Source organism: Papio anubis, chromosome 20 (genome assembly GCF_008728515.1).
Source record: "Papio anubis isolate 15944 chromosome 20, Panubis1.0, whole genome shotgun sequence".
In the NCBI taxonomy this organism is placed as follows: Eukaryota; Metazoa; Chordata; class Mammalia; order Primates; family Cercopithecidae; genus Papio; species Papio anubis.
In genome coordinates this window covers 17085066-17107119 of record NC_044995.1, presented here as the reverse complement: position 1 = coordinate 17107119, position 22054 = coordinate 17085066, and the positions used below count along the sequence as shown (strand labels likewise).

The window sequence follows — 22054 nt, the reverse complement described above, 5'->3', positions numbered from 1 at the left end:
TTTTTTTTTTAAGAGACAGGGTCTCTATCACCCAGTCTGGAGTGCAGTGGTGCAGTCATAGCTCACTGAAGCCTCAACCTGGGTTCAAGTGATCCTCCTACCTTAGCCTTTGGAGTAGCAGGGACCACAGGTACAAGCCACCACACCACATTAAAAAAAAAACCCACACAAAAATTGGATACATGGGGTCTCAATTTGTTGCCCAGGCTGGTCTCAAATTCCTGGCTTCACGTGATCCTCCCGCCTCAGCCTCCCAAAGCGCTGGGATTACAGGGGAAGGTTCATTTTTCATCTCTCCATTACACCTGTCCACTCTGCCACCACTCGTCAGCTGTCATTACTAATAGATAAATTAGGCTTTAAATGAACTTAGGAAGCCTGGAAAGAGAAATAGGGACTTGGGCCGGGCGCGGCAGGTCACGCCTGTGATCTCAGCACTTTGGAAGGACTTGGCCAGAGGATGGCTTTTGAGTTTGAGTTTGAGGAGTTTGAGACCAGGCCGGGCAACAGCCCGACTCCACAAAAAAAAAAAAAAAAAAGAAAAGAAAAACAAGGGCTTTCACGGTCACTCAGACTTGGCGAGGACGCTTGGGTCTGACGCTTTCCACTGAGTTTATTTTTCTGAGCTTCAGCGTTCTCTCCAACATGGGGATACGTATCTCCTGGGGATGCTTTAGAGGGCCTAGGAGATTAAGCCTGGTTTCTTTTTTTTTTTTTTTTTTTTGAGGCGGACTCTCGCTCTGTCGCCCAGGCTGGAGTGCAGTGGCGCGATCTCGGCTCACTGCAAGCTCCACCTCCCGGGCTCACGCCATTCTCCCGCCTCAGCCTCCGAGTAGCTGGGACTACAGGCGCCCGCCACCACGCCCGGCTAGTTTTTTTTTTTTGTATTTTTAGTAGAGACGGGGTTTCACCATGTTAGCCAGGATGGTCTCGATCTCCTGACCTCGTGATCCACCCGCCTCGGCCTCCCAAAGTGCTGGGATTACAGGCTTGAGCCACCGCGCCCGGCCAAGCCTGGTTTCTTTAATAGTTTGCTATTCGCTGATTCCCGGCCTCCTCGCGGCTTGGCCTACCGCGCTAGTATTCTGGACTAACGAACAAACAAACGGCTCACTCAATTCAAACACCAGTCCCAGCCTGGAAAAGGCCGAGTCGGCGGTTAAAAAAAAAAACCTTTCCCCTCCCGACCCTCCGCAGATGTCGCCCCCTCACTCCGCCTAGGCTAGCCCTGCCTCTCTCAAGATGGCGACCTGGAAGTGCGTCGCCCGGGCCAGCCCCGGAAATCTCGTGTTAGGCGAGGCCAACGGATAGGTTCTCGCGAGAGGACCCGTCAGCCCCAGCCGGGCGTCGTGCGAACAGCAGCTGGTACCAAAGGCGGAGGTGGAGCCCGAGCGGTAAGTGCGTGTGCAGAGGTGGCAGTTCCGGAGGCCGCCGGAGGCCGAGGAGGTGTAGAGAACAGATTTGGAAACTGGGGAGGTCTAGCATGTGGCGTAGGAGGGGGTCCGCACTCCAGTTCGCGATTGCCAAAACAAGCCTGCCGGAAGCGCGCTAAGGGGTTTTCTTCTCCCAGGGAACCAGCGGGGAAACTGAGGCTCGGGGTGGCGAGCAGGACTGTGGGACGCGCTGAGGCTGCTGTCTTTCCCAGCAGCAGCGGAAGATGTCGGACAGCGAGGACAGCAACTTTTCCGAGGAGGAGGACAGCGAGCGCAGCAGTGACGGCGAGGAGGCCGAGGTCTGTGGCTGGGGCGCCGGGGGAGACATTGCACCTGGGGGCAGGACTCCGGGTAGAAAGCCCACTGTGGGAGGCTCGAGGGGTTCACAGCGGACTCTGGCTTCAGGGAACTCCCAGATTATCGCAAGAGATAGAGAATTAGGCAAGTCGAAGACAAGTAAGGGGACAGGTTCTGGAGGCGAGAAATGTGTTAGGTCCTGTGAGATAAGAGGTGATGTTTTTAAAGTTTACTCTGTATGCATATAGTAAGCACTTAGCATTAGTTGTTTTTTTTTTTGGTTACGTCTAGTCATTCCAGAAATTTATTTGTAGTGCCCACTACGTACCAGGTGCAATTCTTTGTCTTTGGGGTACACCAGTAAACAAAGCAGATTTTAAAAATGTCTGCCTTCGAGAATGTAAATAAATATAGCCAAGGAATGGACTATATAGTAAGCTAGAAGGTACTCTGGAGAAAAGGAGAACAGAAAAGGGGAATGGAGAGTCCTGGTTGCACTTGCAATAGGGTCATCAGCATGACTTGTTGGAGGTGAGGGAGTGAGTCGTGGTTAGCTGGAAGTGGAGTATTCCAGTGAGGGGGACCAGCAGGTACAAAGATGGAAGTGTGTCTGCCGTGTTCAAGGATTAACGAGGATTTGAGAGGCCAAGCTGGGAGGTTCACTTGAGCCCAGAAGTTCGAGGGCAATCTGGGCAACGTAGTGGGGCCCTGTCTCTACAAAAATATAAAAAAATTAGCTGAGGCCGGTCTTGGTGGCTCACACCTGTAATCTCAGCACTTTGGGAGGCCAAGGCAGTGGATCACATGAGGTCAGGAGTTCAAGACCAGTCTGGCCAACATGGTGAAACCCTGTCTCTACTAAAAATACAAAAAAATTAGCTGGGCTTGGTGCCGCCCACCTGTAATCCCAGCTACTCAGGAGGCTGAGGCTGAGAATCGCTTGAACCAGGGAGACGGAGATTGTGGTGAGCTGAGATCGCGCCACTGCACTGCTGCCTGGGCGACAGAGCAAGACTCTGTCTTACAAAAATATTAGCTGAGCTTGGTGGCACTCTCCTGTAGTCCCAGTTACTTGGGAGGGCGAGGTTGGAAGATCACTTGAGCCATAAGGTGAAGGTGCAGTGAGCTGTGATGGTACCACTGCACTGCAGCCTGAGTGACAGAGTGAGATTTTGTCTCCCCACCACCGCCTAATAAAAGGGGGTCCAGTTTGGTTGGATCAGAGTGAGTGCAACAAAGAATTTATGGGAGCCAGGTCATATAGGATCTTGAAAGCTGTGGTAAGGAATTTGGTTTTAACTGAGTAAAATGAAACCTCGAAAAAGTTTGAGCAAGTGAAGATATGATCTAATGTTTTGAAAGGATCACTCTGGCTTTGGGTCTCTTGAGTACCTCTGTTCCGGGAACCAAAAAACCAACATTTCCTGGGGCATTTCTGATTTCAAATGTTCTTTTATTTGCCATTATTCTCTTTTTTTTTTTTTTTTTTTTTTTGAGACAGCATCTCCATAGGTTGGCACAGGCTGGAGTGCATCGTCATGATCTCGGCCCACTGCAACCTCAGCCTCCCGAGTAGCTGGGATTACAGGCATCCACCACCACATCAGGCTAATTTTTGTATTTTTAGTAGAAACAAAGTTTCCCCATGTTGGCCAGGCTGGTTTTGAACTCCTGACCTCAGGTGATCCACCCTCCTTGGCCTCCCAGAGTGCTAGATTACAGGCGTGAGCCACTGCACTAAGCCCAGTATCCTCCTTTTAAACTTATTTTCGTTTTATTCGTTCGTTGAATAGATCAGTATTTCCATCTACTACTGTGTTCCACTTACTTCCCAGGTGTCTGGTAGGAAATCTTTACTTTTTTGGAGTTGACATTTAGTAGGCAGCAATCATAAACTAGTAAATAGGTGATAGGGTGATTATAGATCTCTTGTTTGATGCACAGAAACTTCAATTGGCTTTTTAAATAAGTTGCCAATGCTTGTGAGGGAGATTTATCATAAAGATTAAGATTTCTTGCTTTTTCTGGGAAAGTGGAAGGAGCTGGCACGCTGGGACCCAGGGTTGTTCTGCAGAGCAGCCGTTTGCTTGATGAGTGGCTGTCCTACTTACAGCTGGGAATTTTCTCCAGTTCCCAGGATATGTTAGTTGCCATTTATCATCTTGCTTGCCTCGTGGCAGAGTGAAGAAAAGGAAGAGATTTCACGTGGCTGTGTTCTGGAAATTGTTTGGTAGATGGAGAGTGCCATGTGTTTTGAGTGATTTGTCCCACTCATTTATGTTGTCTGCTTATCCTATGTGGACATTTGATTGCCAGTCTTTGTTGTGCCCTTTGGGGAGGTGCCTGGTAGTGAATAGTTGGAGAAATTGGGATGCTGTGGTGGGGGAGGGATGAGTGGGAGAGTGACAGGGAGGGCCTTTTCTCTAAGCTGTAGCACTGGATTCTTGGTCTCTGATTCATGGCTTGGAGACACTGCTTGTTGGTTAAAGTCTGGTGGAAATGAGACCAAGATCCCCAGTTCCATTTCCTGTCTGGGACATTCTCGTTTGTGCTGTACTAGTCTCATTTCCCCAGCACTACACCATACTTGACTCCTCCCTGCTGGCTCCTCTTCAGTTACCAGGTGAGGCAGGAGGGCAGTGTGAGGCCTGTCCCCACCGCCAGGGACAGGATTGGATGACCTTTTCAGACAGCCAAATGGTGACATAGTCCTTGCAGGACAGGGTTCTGTGGCTAGACAGGTAGGGATGGATGGCAAATAATGAGCTACTTTTGAAGGGAGCTGCTGGTTCACCCATCACAGCTACAGTAACTTGTTCATTTATTTCAACAAATGTTCTTTGACTTGTCATGTTGGGGTCATAGCCTCCCTTACGGAGATCTCAGTCTCAGGGCAGAGAGAGTTTTATAGATACACAGTTACTGCAGGGGATGTTGAGGATAGTAAGAGCACATCCAAGCCCTGAGGTGATGCAGAGAGTGGCGGGGACTCTCTCCACTGGGAGGGAGGAGCCAGGTTTGTAAAGAGGCTTCTCTGGGACCTGGCAGAGGGGGACTGATGACAAGGTTCCTAGAAATCAGCCTGTGGTCCTGTCATAGTTTGGGTTGTTAAAACGCGCTTCATTGTGGGCTAGTCAAGATTATGTGTTAAGCAAATATTTCTGAAGTCTTCTGTGCTTGGCCCTGGGCTGGGTGATGTTGGGGGACCCAGCGGTGCCTGAGATGAACTGGACCCTACTATTGGGAGGTTCACGGTGGTCAGGGCTGTGATGGAGGGAGCACAGAGAATTGTGAGCGTAGAGGATGTGCCTGACTCTGCTCGGGGGAGAGGGGGCGGGGGTGGCTGCCTGCAGGAGGAAGGTTGGTTTTTTGTTTTTTTTTTTGAGACGGTGTCTTACTCTGTCACCCAGGCTGGAGTGCAGTGGCGTGATCTCGGCTCACTGTAGCCTCTACCTCATGGTTAAGCAATTCTCCTCTCTCAGCTTCCTGAGTAGCTGGGATTACAGGGGTACGCCACCACACCTGGCTAATTTTTATATTTTTGGTAGAGATGGAGTTTCACCATGTTGGCCAAGCTGGTCTTGGAACTCCTGACCTCAAGTGATTGCCTGCCTCAGCTTCCCAAAGTGCTGGGATTACAGGCATGAGCCATCTTGCTCAGCCTTTTTTTTTTTTTTTTTTTTGAGACAGGGTCTCACTTTGCACCCATGCTGGGGTGCAGTGGTATGATCTTGACTCACTGCAGCCTCAACCTCCTGAGGAACAAGCAGTCCTCCTACTTCAGCCTCCCAATGAGCTGGGACAACAAGAATCTGCCACCATGCCTGGTTAAGTTTTGTATTTTTGGTAGAGACAGGGCTTTGTCAGATTGTCCAGGCTGGTCTCAAACTCCTGGGCTCAAGTGATCCTCCTACCTTGGCCTCCCAAAGTGTTGGGATTACAGGTGTGAGCCACCATGCCCAGCTAGGGAGGAAATATTTTAGTTGAAGTGTTAATGGGGGGCACACTTTTTTTTTTTTTGGAGATGAAGTCTCGCTCTGTCTCCCACGCTGGAGTGTAGTGGCACAGTCTCGGCTCACTGCAACCTCTGCCTTCCGGGTTTAAGTGATTCTCCTGCCTCAGCCTCCTGAGTAGCTGGGATTACAGGCACGTGCCACTGCACCCAGCCCCAGAGGAGACTTTTTATACAAAGAACCAGCATGGATGATGGCCAGCACTGAGAGAGCATGGTCCAAGTAGTTGAGTGCAGCTGAGGCCTGGTGATGGGGAGGCAGTCCTGAAGGGTGGGAAATGGGGAGAGGCAGCAGGCAGAGCATGTGCTTCTAGTCCAGGCTGGCTGAAGCTGGGCAGGGGACCAAATGGTCAGGTTCATGTTGTTGGTGGTGGTGGTGGTGGTGTTCTTGAGATGGAGTCTTGCTCTGTCGCCCAGGCTGGAGTGCAGTGGCGCGATCTCGGCTCACTGCAAGCTCCGCCTCCTGGGTTCACGCCATTCTTCTGCTTCGGCCTCCCAAGTAGCTGGGACTACAGGAGCCCGCCACCATGCCCGGCTAATGTTTTTGTATTTTTAGTAGAGACGGGTTTCATCGTGTTAGCCAGGTTGGTCTCAATCTCCTGACGTCGTGATCCGCCCGCCTTGGCCTCCCAAAGTGCTGGGATTACAGGCTTGAGCCACCGTGCCTGGCAGGTTCATGTTTTAGATCACAGTTTTCCAAGACTGTACCGTATATTCTAGGTTGGGGATGATGAGAGGTGCTTTTAGGTGGAATAAAGACAAGACCTTAAGCTACATTGAATCATTTAGTGAGAATATTTCCTTTTCAGTTGTGTGTCTTGTCTTGATTGGGTCATGAGAAAATTTCATTTTAGTGCTTCTGGGTCTTGAACGCCTCTGGGTGGGAGAATAGGCCTTAGGCTTAGAGCTTAGAGCCTGCAGCAGGCAACAGTATCATGCTGGGTCTTAATAACATTGTTTTGCTTTTATCTTTATAGTTACCTTGTGTTTATGACAAACCTTCAAAAAGTTTTAAAATTTGAAACATTGCATAACATAGAAATGTTAAGAACGTGAATGGATTTGAAGAAAATACACATTGAATGTTATCCAAAATGCTTGGGACAAGAAGTGTTTCAGATTTTGGATTTTTTTTTTTTTTTTTTTTTTGATTTTGTAATATTTACACTGGAGCATTCCCTAATCTGAAAATCCAGAATGCTCCAGTGAACATTTACTTTGAACATGACCTTTTTTTTTTTTGAGACAGAGTCTTACTGTGTCACCCAGGTTGGAGTGCAGTGGTGTGATCTTGGCTCACTGCAACCTGTGCCTCCCAGATTCAAACAATTCTTCTGCCTTAGCCTCCCAAGTAGTTGGGACTACAGATGTGCCACCATGCCCGGCTAATTTTTTTTTTTTTTTTATTGTTAGTAGAGATGGGGCTTCACTACGTTAGCCAGGCTGATCTTGAACTCCTGACCTCAAGTGAGCCGCGTGAGCCACCGCATGCGGCCTGAGCATGACCTTTGAGCATTATGTCAGTGCTGAAAAAGTTTCAGATTTTGAAGTCTCTCAGATTTCAGTTTTTTTGTTTGTTTTTTTGACAGCGTCTCGGTCCATTGACCAGGCTGGAGTGCAGTGGCACAATCTCGGCTCAGTGCAACTTTCACCTCCCAGTTTCAAGTGATTCTCCTGCCTCAGCCTCCTGAGTAGCTGGGATTACAGGTGCCCACCGCCACGCAGGGCTAGCTTTTGTATTTTTAGTAGAGACGGGGTTTCACCATGTTGACTAAGCTGGTCCTGAACTCCTGATGCCAGGTGATCCACCCGCCTCAGCGTCCTAAAGTGCTGGGATTACAGGCGTGAGCCACTGTGCCTGACCAGATTTCAGATTTTTGGATTAGAAATACTCAACCTGGTTGGGCGCGGTAGCTTACTCCCGAAATCCCAGCACTTTGGAAGGCTGAGGCGGGCAGATCATGAGGTCAGGAGATCGAGACCATACTGGCTAACATGATGGAGCCCTGTCTCTACTAAAAAATACAACAGAAATTAGCCGGGCCTGGTGGTGTGTTCCTGTCGTCCCAGCTACTGGGGAGGCTGAGGCAGGAGAATGGCATGAACCCTGGAGGTGGAGATTGTAGTGGGACGAGATCGCGCCACTGCACTCCAGCCAGGGCAACAGAGCGAGACACCATCACACACACACAAAAAGAAATGCTCAGCCGGGCACGGTGGCTCAAGCCTGTAATCCCAGCACTTTGGGAGGCTGAGACGGGTGGATCACAAGGTCAGGAGATCGAGACCATCCTGCCTAACACGGTGAAATCCCGTCTCTACTAAAAAATACAGAAAACTAGCCGGGCGAGGTGGCGGGCGCCTGTAGTCCCAGCTACTCGGGAGGCTGAGGCAGGAGGATGGAGTAAACCTGGGAGGCGGAGCTTGCAGTGAGCTGAGATCCAGCCACTGCACTCCAGCCTGGGCGACAGAGCGAGACTCTGTCTCAAAAAAAAAAAAAAAAAAAAAGAAATGCTCAACCTGTATTAGGTAAATAGATTGTAGTAATGACATGGAAGAAGTTGTGAAGTTAATGAGTTAAAGATTGAAGTTCGGTATGCATCCATTAATGTTATTGCTGGTATGGAAAGAGGGATTAGAGGCCAGGAGAGTAGGGAGGAGGCTGGGGTAAGGATCCAGGTGTTAGAGGGCAGTGTCGTGGCCTAGGCTCAGATGTATGGGGCTGGGGGGAAAGGATGGGTTGGAGAAATGATGTTCACAGGCAGAAAGGATGAGGATTTGGTGCCTGTCGGTAATTGGAGGAGGCCAGCACAGGTCTAGGGGAAGACGATGAGGTCAGTTTGGGACACAGTGGGTATGAAAGAGCTCAGAGGACCTCTGGGGGAGGCATCCAGGATGCTGCTGGTGCATGGAGGTCTTGAATTCTGGAAAAAGGTGGGAGTCTAGAGACAGATGAGGGTGTCGTCTGTAGAGTCAGGAACTGGGGTCATGGAAGGTAAAATGTCCTGGGAGAGAGTGCATGGAGGGAGAACAAAGTGGCCCTGGACTGAGCCCTGGTAATTGATGTCAGACTTGAAGGGGTTAATAGTAAGAGGAGCTTGAAGAGGAGCCGTTGGAGTTTTGAGAAAAACCAGGAGAGCATGGTACAGCAGAAGCCAAGAGAGGAACATTTCTCCAGGGAGGGCATGGTTGGAGTGCCAGACGCTGCTGGGATGGTAGGGAATACAGAATGGCCACAGAATTAGCAACAGGGCTGGCCAGTGATCTTGGTGAGCAGTGTGGACTAGAAACAGAGATGGGAGTCACTGTCACAGAGATGTCCCCCACCACCAAGGGAGAGGACAAGTTGGCCTTGGGGAGTTGTCGAATGGGAAGAGATGGGCTGGTTGCTGTGGCTAACACCTGTAATCCCAGCACTTTGGGAGGCAGAGACGAGTGGATCACCTGAGGTCAGGAGTTCAGGACCAGCCTGGCCAACATGGTGAAGCCCTGTCTCTACTAAAAAAATACAAAAATTAGCCAGGTGTGGTGGTGCATGCCTGTAATCCCAGCTACGCAGGAGGCTGAGGCAGGAGGATTGCTTGAATCCAGGAGGTGGAGGTTGCAGTGAGCTGAGATTGTGCCACGGCACTCTAGCCTGGGAGACAGAGTGGGCCTCCATCTCAAAAAAAAAAAAAAGAAAGGAAAAGAAATGAGGCCCAAGGACCAAGCTTCATCGAGCTATTATAGTTAAAGACCCGCTGGAAAGTGAGCAAGAAATCTAGTGCAGGGAGAAGCCCAGGTCAACTCCCAGGGTTGGTTGAGTGCCTGGGGAGATGGCAGTGCTGTTGCTGAGATAGAATGGTAACCAGAGAGCAGGCTAGAGTGAAAGGGGTGTAGGCAGGGCAAAGGGGGCTGTGATTGGCCAGGCCGATCTGAGGTCAGATTTAGGGTGGGGAACTTGGTTTTCGGATTTTGGGGTAGTAGAATTCTGGTGCTACAACCCTGCCTGACACCTGTAGGTAGAGGAAGAACGGCGGAGTGCGGCGGGCAGTGAGAAGGAAGAAGAGCCTGAGGAAGAAGAAGAGGAGGAAGAGGAGGAGGAATATGATGAGGAAGAGGAGGAAGAAGATGATGACCGGCCCCCCAAGAAACCCCGCCATGGAGGCTTCATTCTGGATGAGGCTGGTATGTCACAGTGCTGGGCCAGTGCTGAGCAGAGGCTGAGCTTCCACTTCTAGTTCCATTTCTTTTTTTTGAGACAGAGTTTTGCTCTTGTCACCCAGGCTGGAGTCCAATGGTGCGATCTCGGGTCACTGCAACCTCCACCTCCCAGGTTCAAGCGAGTCTCCTGCCTCGACCTCTCAAGTAGCTGGGATTATAGGCATGTGCCTTCACACCCAGCTAATTTTTTGTAGTTTTTGTAGAGACGGGGTTTCATCGTGTTAGCCAGGATGGTCTCGATATCCTGACTCATGATCCACCCGCCTCAGCCTCCCAGAGTGCTGGGATTACAGGCGTGAGCCACCGCACCCGGCCATATATCCATATATATTTTTTTTTTCTTTTTTTTTTTTTTTTTTTTTTGAGACGGAGTCTTGCTCTGTCGCCCAGGCTGGAGTGCAGTGGCGCGATCTCAGCTCACTGCAAGCTCCGCCTCCCGGGTTCACGCCATTCTCCTGCCTCAGCCTCCCGAGTAGCTGGGACTACAGGCGCCTGCCACCTCGCCCGGCTAGTTTTTTGTATTTTTAGTGGAGACGAGGTTTCACCGTGTTAGCCAGGATGGTCTCGATCTCCTGATCTTGTGGTCCGCCCGCCTCGGCCTCCCAAAGTGCTGGATTACAGGCTTGAGCCACCGCGCCCGGCCCATATATTTTTTTTGAGACAGAGTCTCGCTCTTGTCGCCCAGGCTGGAGTGCAATGGTGCGATCTTGGTTAACTGCAACCTCCGCCCCCTGGGTTCAAGCGATTCTCCTGCCTCAGCCTCCTGAGTACCTGGGATTACAGGCGGCTGCCACCATGCCCAGATAATTTTTGTGCTTTTAGTAGAGACGGGATTTCACCATGTTGGCTAGGCTCGTCTCGAACCAAAAAACAAAACAAAAAAACACACACAATCACAGGATCATTATGATCTTTTTTTCTTTTGAGATGGAGTCTCACTCTGTTGCCCAGGCCAGAGTGCAGTGGTGCGATCTCAGCTCACTGCAACTTCTACCTCCTGGGTTTAAGCGATTCTCCTTCCTCTGCCTCCTGAGTAGTTGGGATTACAGGCGTGTGCTACCACGCCTGGCTAATTTTTGTATTTTTAGTAGAGGCAGGGTTTCACCATGTCGGTCAGGCTGGTCTGAACTCGTGACCTCGTGATCTGCCTGCCTCGGCCTCCCAAAGTTCTGGGATTACAGGCGTGAGCCACTGCGCCTGGCACCATTATGATCTTTTAAAATCTGACAGTGGTTTGTACTTGTCATGGAAAGCCCAAATGACTTGAAATTAGGTAACCTGAAAAGGTAGTCTGACAGATTTGGGGCCCTTCTAGCCTCGCTCCACTGTTTTCTCCATGTAGCCCTGGACAGCGTCCTATGTGTCACTGAGTCTCCTCCTCTCTCAGTGCAAGGGGGAAATAGTTCTTTCTGTTACAGCAGGGATATGGCGAGGATTTGGGGGACCATGCATATAAAGCTCGTTAAGTTGATGGCGACCTAGAATGTAATGCCTAACCTAGGAAAAGCCCTCAGAAAACAGGGTTGTTATTTGTTAAGGTTACGTAGGTCCACGTTATAACTACTTTTCTGTAAACTGCTTTTTATCGTTCCACAGTTGCAAAAGTAGAGAAACAGAGACAGCTTAGGTTAAATGACTCAAGGTGTATAAGGAAAGTTTCTGGGCGGGTGCAGTGGCTCACGCTTGTAATCCCAGCACTTTGGGAGGCCAAGGTGGAGGATTGTTTTAGCTCAGGAATTTGCATATCGCAAGACCCCATGTCTGACAACAACAACAACAAAAAATTAGCCGGGCTTGGTGGCTTGCGCCTGCAGTCCCAGCTACTCAGAAGGCTGAGGTAGGAGGCTCGCTTGAGCCCAGGCGGTCGAGATTGCTGTAGGCTGTGATTGAGCCACTGCACTCCAGCCTGGCCAACAGAATGAGACCCTGTCTCAAAAAAGAAAATTTTCTGGATGTCTTCTGACGCCTAAGTGCTCAATAAACATTAGCTGCTGTCAGTATTATCATCAATAGTATTAAAATATTTGTTTTTTTCCAATGACTGCACAGTGTTTCATTGTGTAATGTGTTTTATTTAACCAGGCTCTTGTTGTATATTGAAGTTTGTTTGTGTCACAGCACATGCAGTAATGCTGTGAACATCTTCATACATACTTAAACACATGCATACAATTTATTATCTAGACCAAAGTTCTTAACCTTTCTTGTGCTGTGGCCCCTTTTGTGGTCTGGTGAAACCCTGTTCCCTTCTCAGAACCATCTTCTGAAATGCATAAAACAAAATACATAGGATTCCATAGAGGACAATTTATTGAAATACAGTCATCAGAATATTTAAAAAGAACATTTTGGTGCATATGTTTCTTTGTTAACATATTTAGATAATAAGAATCTAATTTTCGAGTAGCAGTGAATGTAAATGCTGCCTTGAGATACCTACAGCTGTAATGTGCTGTGAAAGAGCCAGTGACACAGCTAACATTGTGTGGTTTGTTGCCATTGTATGTAGCTGATGTAAATGCTAAATTTCAGTTCCAGATTACTGAAAATAGGAGCTGTAGTTTTTTCATCTAACATAGACCACCCCAGATGAAAAATCTCTGTTCTACCTGTTGAATCCCTATCAGTCAAATTCCTAGGCAAAGGTGGTGCAATTTTTTTTTTTTTTTTTTTTTGAGACAGAGTCTCACTCTGTCCCCCAGGCTGGAGTGCAGTGGCGCGATGGCTCACTGCAGCCTCTCCCTCCCGGGTTCAACTGATTTTCCTGCCTCAGCCTCCTGAGTAGCTGGGACTACAGGCACATGCCACCACGCCCGTCTGATTTTTTGTATTTTTAGTAGAGACGGGGTTTCACTGTGTTAGCCAGGATGGTTTCGAACTCCTGACCTTGTGATCTGCCCGCCTTGGCCTCCCAAAGTGCTGGGATTACGGGCATGAGCCACCATGCCCGGCCGCATTTTTTTAAAAAAAGATTTTTGATATTTATGGCCAAATGTCAGTTCCTGAAAAGATAAGACTAGTTCATACGTCCGTGATGATAATAAATGTGCTTGTTTTCCCTTACCTATGGGAAGAGAGATTACTTAGAACACATCCTGTGTTTTCCTGGGACTCTTTTACCTGAGAAGAAAACTAGTTTATTGTCAAAGGGACAGGAGGTGCTCTGGATGTTCCTGGAGAGCAAGAGAATGGATGCCATGCTGGGTGACAGCTGTGGGCTCCCAGAGACACCCATATGTTGGTGGTGGAAGTGTTGGTGGGCACTGCCTGTGTGGAAGGCTATGTTAGCATTTAACATGCAGGAACCCTTTGACCCAGCAGTTCCTCTTTAGAATTTACTTTATGGTGAAACTTGCATGAGTGCATGAAGACATGAGAACAAAGATGCATGTTGTAGTCCTGTTCGCAGTTGTAAAATTTGGTGACCTAAATGTTTATTGATGATCAGGGCCTGGTTAAACAAATTATGGGCCATATAGCATATGAAGCTTGTGCTCCTGTGGGAGAGCTCTGAGTTTGTAGTAGTGTTGAGAAAAAAAGAAAGGTACAGAATAGTGTGTTAAAGAATTACATGTGGCTGGGTGTGGTGGCTTATGCCTGTAATCCCTGCTCTTTGGGAGGCTGAGGCGGGTGGATCATCTGAGGCCAGGAGTTCGAGACCAATCTGGCCAAGATGGGGAAACCCTGTCTCTACTAAAAATACAAAAATTAACCAGGCACAATGGTGGGCACCTGTAGTCCCAGTTGCTTGGGAGACTGAGGCAGGAGAATTGCTTGAACCTGGGAGGTGGAGGTTGCTGTGAGTTGAGATCTCTGCACTCTAGCCTGGGCGACAGAGCAAGACTTGGTCTCAAAAAAACAAACAAAAATTACATGCAGGGAACAGTGGCAACAGGATGGATTACATGCATTTCTTTTCTTTTCTTCTTTTTTTTTTTGAGATGGAGTTTTGCTTTTTCACCCAGGCTGGAGTGTAGTGGTGCAATCTCAGCTCACTGCAACCTCCACCTTCTGGTTTCAAGTGATTCTTCTGCATCAGCCTCCCGAGTAGCTGGGATTACAGGTGCCCACCACCACACCCAACTAATTTTTTGTATTTTTAGTAGAGACGCGGTTTCACCATCTTGGCCAGGCTGATCATGAGCTCCTGACCTTGTGATCCACCCGCCTCGGCCTCCCAAAGCTCTGGGGTTACAGGCGTGAGCCACTATCCGCAACCCTAACTGATTTTTTAAGTTTTTGGATTTAGGGGGTTTCACTATGTTGTCCAGGCCGGTTTCAAACTCTTGGGCTCAAGTGATCTTCCCACTTCAGCCTCCCAAAGTGTTGAGATTACAGATGTGAGCCACCACGTCCAGCCTTACATGGATGTCATATATGTACACAGATCATCTCTAGGCAAGCAACTAGTCAGGGAGTTGCCTTTGAGAAAGGTTACTGAGATACTAGGGGTTAGAAATGGGAGGGAGACTTAATTGATACTACATCCTCTATAACATTGGAGTTTTTCATTATGTGCATGTATTAAGTTTTTAGTGTAATGTTTGATACCTACAAAGCAGTACATGCAACATAGTGAAGAGATTAAGTACATGGACCATGGAGCCAGACTGCCTCTCAGATCCCAGCTGAGTCTGTGGGCAGGTTCCTTCATCTCTCTGGGTCTCGGAGCCCTTGCTATAAAATAGGAACAGCGACAATGCCTCCCTCGGGTTTGCCAGGAAGATCAGTGAGGAACCTGTGTCAGGTACTCAGAACAGGGTAGGGTGTATAGTATGCTCTCAGCATTAGCTGTTATAAATGTACGAGAATCATAAAACCAACAGACCACGAACCATCTTTTAAAAAAGGTGGTGTCTACCGATCATTTTTGATAGTTGGGAGGGAACTTTCCTTCTTGCTTACGTTGATCTTAGTTTTTTAAAAGGGATTTGGGAGTGGAGTAAGGAGAGGGGATGACTTACAGAGCTAGTTAGAGCTGTATGTCCCCCTCGACCCTGCTGCGTGCACCAGCTCTGTGGCATGGCCCCGGACGAGTGCCTCCCTGTCGGAGCCTCAGTGTCCTCCTCTGTGCAGTGGGGATTTGTAGTGCACATATTCCAGAGGAGATGCTTCGTGTCCTGGGAGCTGTTCACCTTTGCCCCTTACCACTTGGCCTTTCCATTTCAGATGTCGACGATGAGTATGAGGACGAGGACCAGTGGGAGGATGGAGCAGAGGACATCCTAGAGAAAGGTGTGTGTGGGTCCTGCCTCCACAAGACTACTGGGAAGAGGGTGGCTGACAGGTCTTCAGAGCCCATTCCCCCCACCCCCCATCCCCTGTACACCCCAACCCCCACCGTCCTCACCTTGCTTCTTTCTGTCCTTCCCAGAGAGACCAGCTCCCTGCTTTTTCCTTTTAGGCCCATGAGTGGGGGGTGGGGCTGTGGGGTGGGGATGTTGTAGGGAGAGGACTCTGGGATCCCAGGGCCCAGTGAATCCCTTCTGGGGTTGTAGGGTGGGCAAGCTCTGTCCCAAGATACCCCCCACTTCCTGGGCCAGTGCCCCCCTTTCCCCGTTATTTTCCGTTCTGTGCGCCTCATACATTTCGGCTTCTCCCCAACCACCTGGTGCCTGGCCTTTACTTTTGATTTTCAACCTTTCTGTGTCCCTCCCTTCCCCTCCCCCAACCCATTGGTTGATTTTGCTGCTATAATTTGGCTCATCCTTTGTCTGCCCTCGCCCACCACCACCACCACCACAACCACCACCACCACCTCCTCTTCCTCCAAGTAGAAGAGATTGAAGGTAAGAATCTGAAAAGTGTGATTCCCTAACCTTCCTCCCATATCCTGACATTTCCTCCTTCCTGAGGCACCTGCCCTCACCGCCTCCCCACCAGCCCTGGTCTGGCCCTGGAGGCTCTGACCCATGTAGGCTCCAGAGTCAGGGAGTTCTGGGGCCAGGTCTATCCCAGTTGTTGACCTGGAAAAGCATGGATGTGTCTGTCTGGGACTGTGCATTTGTGGGTGGTAGCTATGTGTAGGGTGGGGTGCAGTCCAGGGTGTGCCTGGACAGTGACTTTGAGATGGGAACAGCTGGAAACCCCCCAGCTTGCTGGGCCCGATCCCCAGTCTTTTTGACAAGAAGCAGGATGCTGAGTAGGACAGAGTAGGGGATGAGGGGTTGGAATTTCCTCTGTGAGATGTCATCCTCCTGCCCCAGGGCCAAACCCTGACCCTCTTAGCTGCACGCCCCTACTTTCTCCAGGCCCCTGCCCTCCACCTGCCATTGCTCACACCCTCTGCCCATTTGTTTTCAGCCTCCAATATTGATAATGTTGTCCTGGATGAAGATCGTTCTGGGGCTCGCCGCCTGCAAAACCTCTGGAGGTGGGCAAGGAAGGGAAACGTGGTGGGATTGGCTCCTGTGGGGAGATTTGGGGGTAGGTCAGCCCACCTGCTCTCCTCAACCTTCAGTTCGTGTTTGCTTCCCCATTCACGCTCCAGGGACCAGCGAGAAGAAGAACTGGGCGAGTATTACATGAAGAAATATGCCAAGTCATCTGTGGGAGAGACGTAAGGGCATGGCGGGGGCAGGTGGGGTGGGGAGCAGGTGGTCCCTAAGCAGGAAGGGGCAGGGGTCTGACAGAGCTTCATCCCTTCCTTCCTGACTGCCCTCCTCCCTTCAGGGTATACGGAGGATCTGATGAGCTCTCAGACGACATCACCCAGCAGCAGCTACTCCCAGGAGTCAAGTAAGGGGGTTGGGATGGTGGGGGCCGTGCTGGGGTGCGAATCTTGTATGGGGTGATGGTGCCCAAACAGGTGGCTCCCTGAAACAAGTCGGGGCAGAGTCACACAGACAGTGTGGTGGATGGCGGGGGTAGGGAGGGGAAGGTGGCACTTTCTCTTTCCTCTTGCTCATGGGGAGAAGCGTGGGGAAGCCACTGAGTATGGGGGAACCTGGGTGTGAAAACAGAGGAAGAGGGTGGCCCTGGGAGTTCATCTGTTTGTTGCTGAAGATCCAGCTTCACTGAAGGGCTTCCTTTTCCTCTGCTGCTTAGGGATCCCAATCTGTGGACTGTCAAATGTAAGGTACGTGCTCTGACCTTGGAGCTTGGAGGAGGCAGGAGAATGAGGGAGGCTGCTTTGTGGGGAAGAAGTGTCTATCTGTCCCAGGTCTCTGTGGCCTGCCAGTCACTTGGTCCTTCTGTCTCCGTCCCCCACTCCACGTTACTGACTCGCTATCTCCCATCCCATCTTCCTGGCTGTCCATCCTTCTTTCTCTCTCCTCTCTTGGTCCTACTTTATCTTTCTTGCTGCTGTCTCCTGCCCCCTTTCCTGTGTCCTTTTCTCCATCCTGTCACCTCTCTCAAATCTGTCTCTCATCTTCCAGATCGGGGAGGAACGGGCCACGGCCATTTCCTTGATGCGCAAGTTCATTGCCTACCAGTTCACAGACACGGTAAGTTGGGTAGGCAGGCGGCTTGGTGGGGAGACATGGCAACACCCAGAGGGAAGGAGATTGTCTTTTTTTTTTTTTTTTTTTGAGACGGAGTCTTGCTCTGTTGCCCAGGCTGGAGTGCAGTGGCCGGATCTCAGCTCACTGCAAGCTCCGCCTCCTGGGTTCACGCCATTCTCCTGCCTCAGCCTCCCGAGTAGCTGGGACTACAGGCGCCCGCCACCTCGCCCGGCTAGATTTTTGTAGTTTTTAGTAGAGACGGAGTTTCACCGTGTTAGCCAGGATGGTCTCGATCTCCTGACCTCGTGATCCGCCCACCTCGGCCTCCCAAAGTGCTGGGATTACAGGCTTGAGCCACCGCGCCCGGCCAGGAGATTGTCAACTTCAGGGGCACCAGGTGCCCCTGTGCTGAGCAGAGCTGCCTGCTAAGTGAGCTGCTTGAGCTAGAACAAGACCACTGCCTCGATGGAAGGGCTTCTCTGGGGCTTGACAGATATGTTGTCTTTGTTCTCTGCATTTCTGGCAGGGTCCTGCCACCCCTGTAGCTCTTTGGAAGTCCGCCAGCTAGCTTCCTGCACCTTTTCTTTGTGAGAGTGGGTTTGCCTGTTCACCAGCCCTGTTGGGCTGGGGTCACCGTCTTCACCACATGCCAGGCAGCAAATGCTGCATCCAAGGCCCAGGTTTTCTTTAGACTGACAGAATTTGAGTCCTGCTCTTGCCACTTTGTAGCTGTGTGACTCTGATGCACCTCCTTCCCCTCTCTGGGCCCCTGGGTTGCCTCTCAGCATCATTAGGATTAGGTGGCTTTTAGCTGGGCACAGTGGCTTACACCTGTGATACCAGCACTCTGGGAGGCTGAGGTGGGCGGATCACTTGAGGTCAGGAGTTCGAGACCAACCTGGCCAACATGATAAAACCCTGTCTCTACTAAAAATACAAAAATCAACCGGACATCGTGGTGCACACCTATAGTCTCAGCTACTTGGGAAGCTGAGGCAGGAGAATCACTTGAACCCAGGAGGCAGAGGCTACAGTGAGCCGAGATGGCGCCACTGTACTCCAGCGTGGAAAAAAAAAAAAAAAAAAGATTAGGTGGCTTTATGTCCAGCTGTCAGCTAGGACTTGTTCTGCAGCTTGCATTTACTTAGCAGAGCTGTTGTCAAAGGCTTAATTGGCAGTTTGGGAACCAGGGCAAACGCTCTAAAGGGTGCTGGCTGGTAGCTTTCTCAGTTAACAGGGATCATGCTTTTACCTGTTGAACCACTGGGTGTGACCCAGTGGGACCAAGTAGACAGTTGCAGGGTTTGCAAACTATGATTTTAAATGTGCTGAAATGTCCTCCTCAAAGGCTGGCCGCAGTGGCTCATGCCTATAATTCCCAGCACTTTGGGAGGCTGAGGCGGGTGGGTCGCCAGGTCAGGAGTTTGAAACCAGCCAGTTTGAGATCAGCCTGGCCAACATGGTGAAATCCTGTCCCGACTAAAAATACAAAAATTAGGCCGGGCGCGGTGGCTCAAGCCTGTAATCCCAGCACTTTGGGAGGCCGAGACGGGCGGATCATGAGGTCAGGAGATCGAGACCATCCTGGCTAACACGGTGAAACCCCGTCTCTACTAAAAAATACAAAAAACTAGCCGGGCGAAGTGGCGGGCGCCTGTAGTCCCAGCTACTTGGGAGGCTGAGGCAGGAGAATGGCGTGAACCCGAGAGGAGGAGCTTGCAGTGAGCTGAGATCCGGCCACTGCACTCCAGCCTGGGTGACAGAGCAAGACTCCGTCTCAAAAAAAAAAAAAAAAAAACAAAAATTAGCCGGGCATGGTGGCTCTTGACTGTAATCCCAGCTACTCTGGAGGCTGAGGCAGGAGAATCACTTGAACCTGGGAGGCAGAGGTTATAGTGAGCCAAGACCGCGCCATTGCACTCCAGCCTGGGTGACAGTGAGACTCTGTCTTGGGTGGGGCGGGGAAGAAATGTCTTCCTGATTATTATAGTGGTAAGTGTCCCTGCCTGTCATGGGGGAGACTGGGGTTTGTGGGGTGCGATTCCCCAACAGGGAGGCTGAAAAGGTACCTTTTGGCCAGGTATGGTGGCTAGTCGTAATACCAGTATTTTGGGAGGCTGAGGCAAAAGGATAGCTCGAGCCCAGGAGTTCGAGGCCATCCTGGACATCGTAGTGACATAGTGACACCTGGTCTCTACCAAAAAAAAATAATAATAGTAATTAAAAGAAATGTGCTCAAATCCACCTACATGGTGCCCTGGGGTAAAATTCTAGTCACTTCATTTGCGTTATGACTCTGATTATTCTTTTTTTTTGAGACGGAGTTTCACTCTTGTTGACCAGGCTGGAGTGAAATGGTGCGGTCTCAGCTCACTGCAACCTCTGCCTCAGCCTTCTGAGTAGCTGTGATTACAGGCACCTGCCACCATGCCTGGCTGATTTTTTTGTATTTTTAGTAGAGACAGGGTTTCACTATGTTGGCCAGCCCAGTCTTGAACTCCTGGCTCAAGTGATCCGCCCGCCTTGGCCTCCCAAAGTGCGGGGATTGCAGTTCTGAGCCACTGTGCCCGGCCTAAAATTTAATTTTTTAAAGTGTAAACTGTGGTGGGTTTTATATATTGTAGTATATTCATAACCATCATCACCATCTAATTCCACGACATTTTCATTATCACAAAAAGAAACCGATACCTATTAGCCATCACTCCCCATTCCTCCCTCCTCCCAGCTCCTGGTAACTACAAATCTACTTTCTTTCTCTGTGGATTTGACTATGTGAACTCTGGACGGTTCATACAAATGGCATCATTAACCTTTTGTGACTGACTTCCTTCACTTAATGTTTTCAAGTCTCATCCATGTTGTAGCATATATCAAGACTTCGTGTTTTTTTTTTTTTTTTTTTTTTTTTTTTTTTTTTTTTTGAGATGGAGTTTTACTCTTCTTACCCAGGCTAAAGTGTAATGGTGCAGTCTTGGTCCACTGCAACCGCTGCCTCCCAGGTTCAACCAGTTCTCCTGTCTCAGTCTCCCAAGTAGCTGGGAATATAGGCGCCTGCCACCACGCCCAGCTGATTTTTGTTTTTTTAGTAGAGATGGGGTTTCAGCCCACCTTGGCCTCCCGAAGTGCTGGAATTACAGGCGTGAGCCACTGCGCGCAGCCTGAATTTTTTTTTTTTGAGACAGTCTCACACCGTTGTCCAGGCTGGAGTGCAATGGCGCGATCTTGGCTCACTGCAACCTGCACCTACTGGGTTCAAGTGATTCTCCTGCCTCAGCCTCCCAAGTAGCTGGGATTATAGACACCCTCCACCATGCCCAGCTGATTTTTTTTTTTTTTTTTTTTTTTTATTTTTAGTAGAGACGGGGTTTCACCATGTTGACCAGGCTGATCTTGAACTCCTGACCTCAGGTAATCCACCTCTCAGCCTCCTAAAGTGCTGGGATTACAGGCATGGGCCACTGCGCCTGGCCAACCAGCCTTAAGTTTTGTATTTTTAGTAGAGACAAGGCTTCACTATGTTGGCCAGGCTGGTATTGAACTCCTGACCTCAAGTGATCTACCCGCCTTGGCCTCCCAAAGTGCTGGGATTACAGGCGTGAGCCACTGCTCCTGGCCTGTTTTTTTTCTTTTAGTTGGTATTTACAGCTATACATTTACTTCTAAGCATGGCTTTTTCCATATCTCATAAGTTTTGGTATCTAGGAGTGTGTTTCCATATATTTGTGAATTCCTAAGTATCTTTTTGTTGGTGTTTAACTTCATTACGTATGAGTGAAGGATATACTTTATATGATTTCCGTTCTTTTATGTTTACTGAGATGTGTTTTATGGCCTAACCTGTGGTTTATTCTGGAAAGTTCAGTATGCCCTTGAGAAGAAAGTGCATTCTGTTGTTGTTAGATGGATTGTTCTTTTTTCCCATTTCCGCTTAATAGGTGGAAATTGAAGATGGAATGCTCTGTCAGTAGCTGGCTGTTAGGTTTAGTTGGCTTTCATTGTTGCTCAAGTGCTCTCTTTTCTTGTTGATCTTGGATCTAGCTCTGTCCATTATTGAAAACAGAGTATTGCAGTCGAGTTGTCGGTTTCTTCCTTCATTTCTGTTAGTTGCTGCTTCATATATTTTGAGGCTGTGTTAGTTTCATATACATTTGTAATTCTATCTTCTTGATGGATTGACCTTTTTATTGTTATAAAACGTTCTTTGTTTTCTCTGGTAGCAATTTTTGTCTTAAAGTATATTTTGTCTGATGTAACCACTCCTTTCTTGGTTCTTCTAGTTGCCTTTTTTTTTTTTTGAGACGGAGTTTCACTCTTACCGCCCAGGCTGGAGTGCAATGGCACGATCTCAGCTCACGGCAACCTCCGCCTCCTGGGTTCAAGCAATTCTCCTGCCTCAGCCTCCTGTGTAGCTGGGATGACAGGCATGCGCCACCACGCCCGGCTAATTTTGTATTTTTAGTAGAGATGGGCTTTCTCCATGTTGGTCAGGCTGGTCTTGAACTTCTGACCAAAAGTGATCCACCTGCCTCAGCCTCCCAAAGTGCTGAGATTATAAGTGTGAGCCACCATGGCTGGCTGTAATTGGTTTTTTTACACAGAACATATGTTGGATATCTTTCTATATTAGTACATACAGGTTAATCTAATTTTTGTTTATTTTT

General features: G+C 49.3%; 1 protein-coding gene across 3 annotated transcripts in view; it reads left to right on the top strand.

Annotated features, from left to right (window-relative positions):
• Positions 1 to 1283: 1283 nt before the first annotated feature.
• SUPT5H (SPT5 homolog, DSIF elongation factor subunit) overlaps positions 1284 to 22054 on the top strand; it is a 33592-nt gene continuing 12821 nt past the window's right edge. The window contains exons 1-10 of one of the 3 annotated variants that reach the window (XM_009194452.3): positions 1313 to 1394; positions 1649 to 1732; positions 9744 to 9909; positions 15115 to 15180; positions 15723 to 15734; positions 16249 to 16318; positions 16436 to 16504; positions 16618 to 16683; positions 16993 to 17023; positions 17325 to 17393. In XM_009194452.3, coding sequence (XP_009192716.1) covers positions 1658 to 1732; positions 9744 to 9909; positions 15115 to 15180; positions 15723 to 15734; positions 16249 to 16318; positions 16436 to 16504; positions 16618 to 16683; positions 16993 to 17023; positions 17325 to 17393 — 624 coding nt within the window. In that variant the 5' untranslated portion in view covers positions 1313 to 1394; positions 1649 to 1657. Of the gene's footprint in view, positions 1395 to 1570; positions 1733 to 9743; positions 9910 to 15114; positions 15181 to 15722; positions 15735 to 16248; positions 16319 to 16435; positions 16505 to 16617; positions 16684 to 16992; positions 17024 to 17324; positions 17394 to 22054 lie in introns of all 3 variants that reach the window. The other 2 variants (XM_009194453.2, XM_009194454.3) reach the window with 2 other exon arrangements.